We start from the raw sequence: 5,736 nt of genomic DNA, 5'->3' as shown, positions 1-5,736 counted from the left end.
CCCGGCCTGTCTGCAGTGTTTTGCAGTGGCAGCCTTAGTTGTCCAATTAATTTCTTTCTATTTTTAGTAGAGACGGGGTCTTGCTCTTGCTCAGGCTGGTTTCGAACTTCTGAGCTCGAACAATGCACCCGCCTCGGCCTCCCAGAGTGCTAGGATTACAGGCGTGAGCCACCGCGCCCGGCCTGTCTGCAGTGTTTTGCAGTGGCAGCCCTAGTAAACCAATGCAATAGGTTTGGAAAAAAGGTTTCATTGCTGTAATAATTGGAAGGTTGATGGACGAGGAGGAAGATCAGAGGCCTCCCACCGGACTGTGCCCTGGCCATGCCTCACTCTGCACGCCTGGTCCCCAGCACCAGGGCCGGGACGATGCAGGGCTCATGAAGTGGAGATTCCTTACAGCACAGCTGTGCCTAAGGGTGTACGTCCCTATGTACTAGCCTGACAGCCAAAGGAGCTCCTATAAATTAACAAGAAAAAGACTGAGCAATCCCGAAAGAGATGGATGAGGCATGGAGAAGCGATTCAAAGAATACGTCCGGATAGCCAAACGAGTATGAGACATGCTCTAGGCTTATTTAGAAATAAAAGAAATGCACAAGAGTCATCTCTATTACCTATCAAATTAAGAAAGATTTAAAAAATATCAGAAAAACGAGAAGACCTGACCACCCAGTAATAATGAAAGTGTAGGAGAAATGAGCGATCTTACACAGTGCCGGTGGGAAGGTGGAAGGTCTTTCAGGAGAGCAGTTTTGCAATAAGTGTCAATGACTCATGATGTCTACCCTACCAGAATATAAGCACCCCAAGAGCAAGGGCCATGCTTAGTTTTTTTTTAAATTTATTTTAATTAATTTATTTTCATCTTTTTAAAGACAGGGTCTCACTCTGTCACCCAGGCTAGAGTACAGAGGCATGATCATAGGCTCACTGCAGCCTTCAACTCCTGGGCTCAATCGATCCTCCTGCTTTAGCATCTCAAATTGCTAGAACTACAAGTGCGCCACCGTGCCCAGCTAATTTTTAAAAGTTTTCTGTTGAGGTGGGGTCTTGCTTTGTGCCCAGGCTTGTCTCAAACTCCTGGCCTCAAGCGAACCTCCTGCCTCGGCCTCCCAAAGTACTGGGAGCCACCACACCTGGCCCCATATCTGTTTTTATTTACCACTGTATTCTAAGATCTAGCAACATGGCTTTTCACATAATAGGTCCTCAAAAATTGTAACTTAAAAGATTACAAATGTACATACACTTTGATCTACAGTTTCTACTTTGAAGTATTTATCCCAAGGAAACAGTGAAAAAAACGTGCACAAAAATGTTAAGTATCAATGGTTTAACACAGTGCTATTTAAGGTGGCAAAAGAAAAGTAGAAACAAACTAAATACAGTATCTAGTAATAGTATTACTGCTAGTAACAACATCAGCAATAGCGATAGCTGTTATTGTTACTCTTTGTCAACATGCTGAGTCCATGTGCATTATTTATTTTATTTAATCCTCAGAACCATCCTGTGAAGTGAGTTTTGTTACCCCCATTTTACAGATGAGGAAACAGTTAATTAGAGAAATAAATACAATAACCACACCACTTGCTGAGTGCTTACTACAGGCTGCCAGGAGCAGAGCAGCAGAGCGGAGACTCAAAAGCCGTGGTCTGATGGCCCCACCCAGCACAAGGCCAGAAAAGCCAAGTTTAAGTGGGCTACTTAAGGAGCTAGGGAAAAGCTCATCACACTGTTAGGTGAAAAAACAGATTACAAAGTGGCATATCCCACTTAAAAAAAAAAAGTTAAATATGTATCCTACGAAAAAGTCCAAAAGCAAATATTCCAAAATTTTGTTAGTGCTTACTTTCTAATTGTTTGTTTTCCAAACTATTACTATTAGGTAATGAACATATCACTCAATGAGGAAAAATACAGCAATAATAAATACTGGGCCGGGTGCAGTGGCTCACGCCTGTAATCCCAGCATTTTGGGAGGCCGAGGTGGGAGGATAACTTGAGCCCAGGAGCTCTAGACCAGCCTGGGCAGCATAGAGAGACTCCATCTCTACAAAAAATAGAAAAATTAGCCAGGCGTGATCGTGTGGACCTGTAGTCCCAGCCACTCAGGAGGCTGAGGCAGGAGGATCGCTTGAGTCCAGGGGTTTGAGGTTGCAGTGAGCTGTGATGATATCACTGCATTCTACCTGGGGTGACAAGGTGAGACCATGTCTCAAGAATAAAGAAAAAGAAAAAAGAAAAGAAATACTGGTGTGTGTTCTGAAGAATTTACTTTCTTCTCTGTCTCTTCCAAGGGTTCTCAAGAGTTCTCAGGAGGGCTCCTCTCAGCTCCTCCAGGACAGGAGATGCCGGGCACTGCAGGCAGCTGGCAGGGATGGGCCCAGTGGCTAGTTCTTCAGGGCTCTGTTTCTCTACTCCCACTCTCCGTTTGTCCCCAGGTGAGGCGGCATGAACAGAGGTGACCAGGATTCGTAGAGAGGCAAGAGGGGGTGGGATACGGGGCTGGTAAGGTGAATCCAGCGGGTTGGGCTACCAGGCCAAGATGGTTTTGTACCTGTCACCTCAGATGTGGCAGCTCCTGACCCCTGACCCCAGGGCAGAGCCTGGATCCCTAATCCTTCCATGATGCAGGCAGGCACTTCCAGAGAACTCTACTAGAGAAGAGAAAAAGATAGACAGTGCCCTACTTATTGTGTGGAGCAGGTCAACTCTGATTCAGGACTCAGCAGGAACAGTCCAAGAAAACAAAACTTCGTGCGTGCAAAAATCTTAAGTGAAATATTAACAAGTCAAATCCAGAAATATTTTGAAAAGAAAAAAATCATGACTAAGTGAAGTTTATCACAAGAAGCCAAGAATAATAATAATAAAAACCACCACCACAAAGAGAGATTAAAGGGGGAAACAAAAAAGATTCTGTCATCCCACTAGATGCAAAAAAGCATTCAATGAAATTAAGCTCATTCATGTTTTAAAGTCATACAAAATATTAATAAGAATAGACGGGAACTTAAATGATAAAACTACAAGGAAAAGACAGACAAAAAGAACGGAGGAGACAACAGCAGATGAGAAATGTCAACATGGTTTTGGAAGGTGCACAATTGGAATGCTTCACAGACCCAGGAAAGCGTGGTGCTTTCAAGGAGAGGGCAGCAGGGGAGAAGGCCAAGAAACACTAGCTTACTACTCAGCAAACACTCACCCCTCATCCCCTCTCCCCTGGGCATGGCACATACTACACTGACACTCTGATGTTGGTCTAGGCCATGCCATTGCTTTGGCCACTGGAATGTTAGCTGATACGACACAAGCGGCAGCCTTGAATGATGCTTGCGCGGTTTGGCTGGCTTCTTGCCTTTCTGCCATGTTTCTGATGGAGACCCACTCAGGCAGAAGGCCGAGAGACTCGTGGCAGACACAAACCCAACCTGCAGCCTCGAGCCAGGCCTGGCCGGGCTGCATCCTGAAGCTATCCAGTCAAACCCTGCCAAGACCAGACTATCAACAGTCGACCCACGGCCCGACTATCAAGAAATAAATGCTTATTGTCGTAAATCATGGAGGAGTTTTGGGACGATTTGTTATGCAACATTATTACAGCAATAGCTGACCGGTATACCCACCCAATGTGCTTTATTTTCCATGTGACCTCCCAGAGAGGACACATGTGTCTCCCCCAGCAGGCCTGGGCCAGCACGCACTGGCTCCTGAGCTCACTGCTAACTGTGCAAGCGCCAGGCTGAATGGGAGCATCCCAGCTCCGTCTCTACCTCTTAGAATGAAGAGCAAATTGAAGACCTTGGAGATGTGACATCTGGTCCCCTGCATGTCACTTTATTCCTCTGGGTCTGGTGACTTCTATGATGAAGAATTGGACTAGATCTTTGGGATTCCTTCCAGTGCTAGGGTTCTGAGATCCGGAATGACATGTACCCCCGCCAACCCTCCACTGACTGGCCACCCCCTTCTCACCTGGGTGTGGCTGAGCAGGGGGAGGGTCGCACTGTGGGCTGAGCAGAAAGCCCGGCTGGCCTCCCAGGCCTGTGCTTCTGCAGAGAGGTAGTAACAGTGCTCCTCGGACCACATCCAGCCCTGGGGGCATGGCTGGCACCTGACGCCTGCAAGCACAGAGTAAGGGTGAACAGTGCGCACGTTAACAAATGAACCTGGCTGCCACCTTGGCTGACGGGGCAAATCTGGAGGCACGGATCCTCCCAGGCAGGTTGTACAGTCTGTGCGGTGCACAAAGTCCCCCTGAATGACAGCTGGCACCCAACTACCTGTCAGGGTGCAAGCTTGCTCAACAAGCACCATGTCCTTAGGTTGCACCTCCCAGTGGGGATGCCACTTTCTAATCCTCGAAGTGGAACAAGAGCTGGACACAGCCCTGGTGGAGCAGCAGGAAGAGGGGATGGTGGTGGGGAGTGGGGGCGAACCCTACCTGCTCTAGAGGCCAGGGCCACAATGGCGACCGCAGAGACTGCCAGGAGCACAGCCATGACCGCCAGGGCCCAGCGCAGGGACTTCAGGTATGTGGGCAGCCCTGGGGGGAGGGTGGCAAACAGGAGAGGCAGGTTAGAGGAGACCACCCCAACCAACCCAACTCAGAACCAGCTCATCTCACCAGCACGGCACCCACCCCACCGCAGCACCCGCCCCCTTGGCCTGAGACGCTGGCATAAACCACTCGATTTAGGTTCCAACTTTATATTTGAGGGAAAGAGGATAAAAGATGTTCTCAATCTTAAATAATTAGAAGACATAACATTCTATTCCAGAAAGAGAATAATTGGCCAAAACATGACTTACTGAGCACTCAATGCACATTAGACACAGGGTACAAAGACCACAGAGATAGGAGAGACCCCTGCACTCAAGAAGCAAAGGCACCAGGAGAAACTACCACATGAGGAGGATTCAGGGCCGTGTTGTAGCTTGACAGGCCTGGGTCCAAGCCCTGACTCCATGAGCCACTCCCGTGTTCCTGATGTTTTTCCATTTTAACATCAGAATCATGCCTGCCTCTTCGATCTCCCCGGGTCTTGGAGGCCACACGTACAGCATCATGAAAACGTGCCCTGCAGACTCAGAGCGGGACACAGCTGTGAGTGCCAGCAGTGGAGGTCCTGCCACTCGGCACCACGTGGACCAGATGCCGGGGCTGCGGGGGGGAAGTGAGCGCGGAGGAGGCAGGAGGCAGGAGGCAGGAGGGCGTTGCAGGTGGGAGCGGCGGGCAGGCGAAGACTGGGAGACCAGCACACTTAAATGCCACATTTAACCCTGCCCTGGTAACAGGGAAGCCAGAGGGGGAAACTTAGAGAACAAAAGAGGGCAGGAATGACCTCATATGATTAATCACAGCCATAGACAGTTGTAAATAGCGTTCAACCTAGAAATTCACACTCACTGAAGTAAATGAGCATTCCTGAATTTGAACACAGAAGCATGAAATCAGCTACAAGAAGAAGAGAATTCTCCTCTCCCAGAAACCCTGCAGCAAGAGGCCCTGGGGGCGCTCGGCAATGACCACATAATCGGTGTGAGGGTTGTAAGAATGCAATCATTGTACTGGCCAAAGCCTGAAAAAAAAGCACAGGTAATTCTGCAGCAATATTTTCTCTTTTGAAAAGACTAACTGCATTTTTTTTTTTTTTTTTTGAGACAGAGTCTCACTATGTTGCCCTGGCTAGAGTGCAGGGACTGGGCTTGGTTGGGGGGTAGGGATGG

The 5,736-nt window shown here is 48.4% G+C and overlaps 1 protein-coding gene across 1 annotated transcript in view; it reads right to left on the bottom strand.

Moving 5' to 3' along the window:
- KLRG2 (killer cell lectin-like receptor subfamily G, member 2) overlaps positions 1-5,736 on the bottom strand; it is a 27,242-nt gene that overhangs the window by 5,555 nt on the left and 15,951 nt on the right. The window contains exons 2-3 of the mRNA XM_012649762.1: positions 4,451-4,552; positions 3,982-4,127 (exon numbers count right to left, since the gene is read on the bottom strand). Coding sequence (XP_012505216.1) covers positions 3,982-4,127; positions 4,451-4,552 — 248 coding nt within the window. The remainder of the gene's footprint in view (positions 1-3,981; positions 4,128-4,450; positions 4,553-5,736) is intronic.

Source organism: Propithecus coquereli, unplaced genomic scaffold, assembly GCF_000956105.1.
Source record: "Propithecus coquereli isolate 6110/MARCELLA unplaced genomic scaffold, Pcoq_1.0 Scaffold302, whole genome shotgun sequence".
In the NCBI taxonomy this organism is placed as follows: Eukaryota; Metazoa; Chordata; class Mammalia; order Primates; family Indriidae; genus Propithecus; species Propithecus coquereli.
The sequence above is the reverse complement of the archived record's forward strand: the minus strand, read 5'-3'. Positions and strand labels throughout refer to the sequence as shown.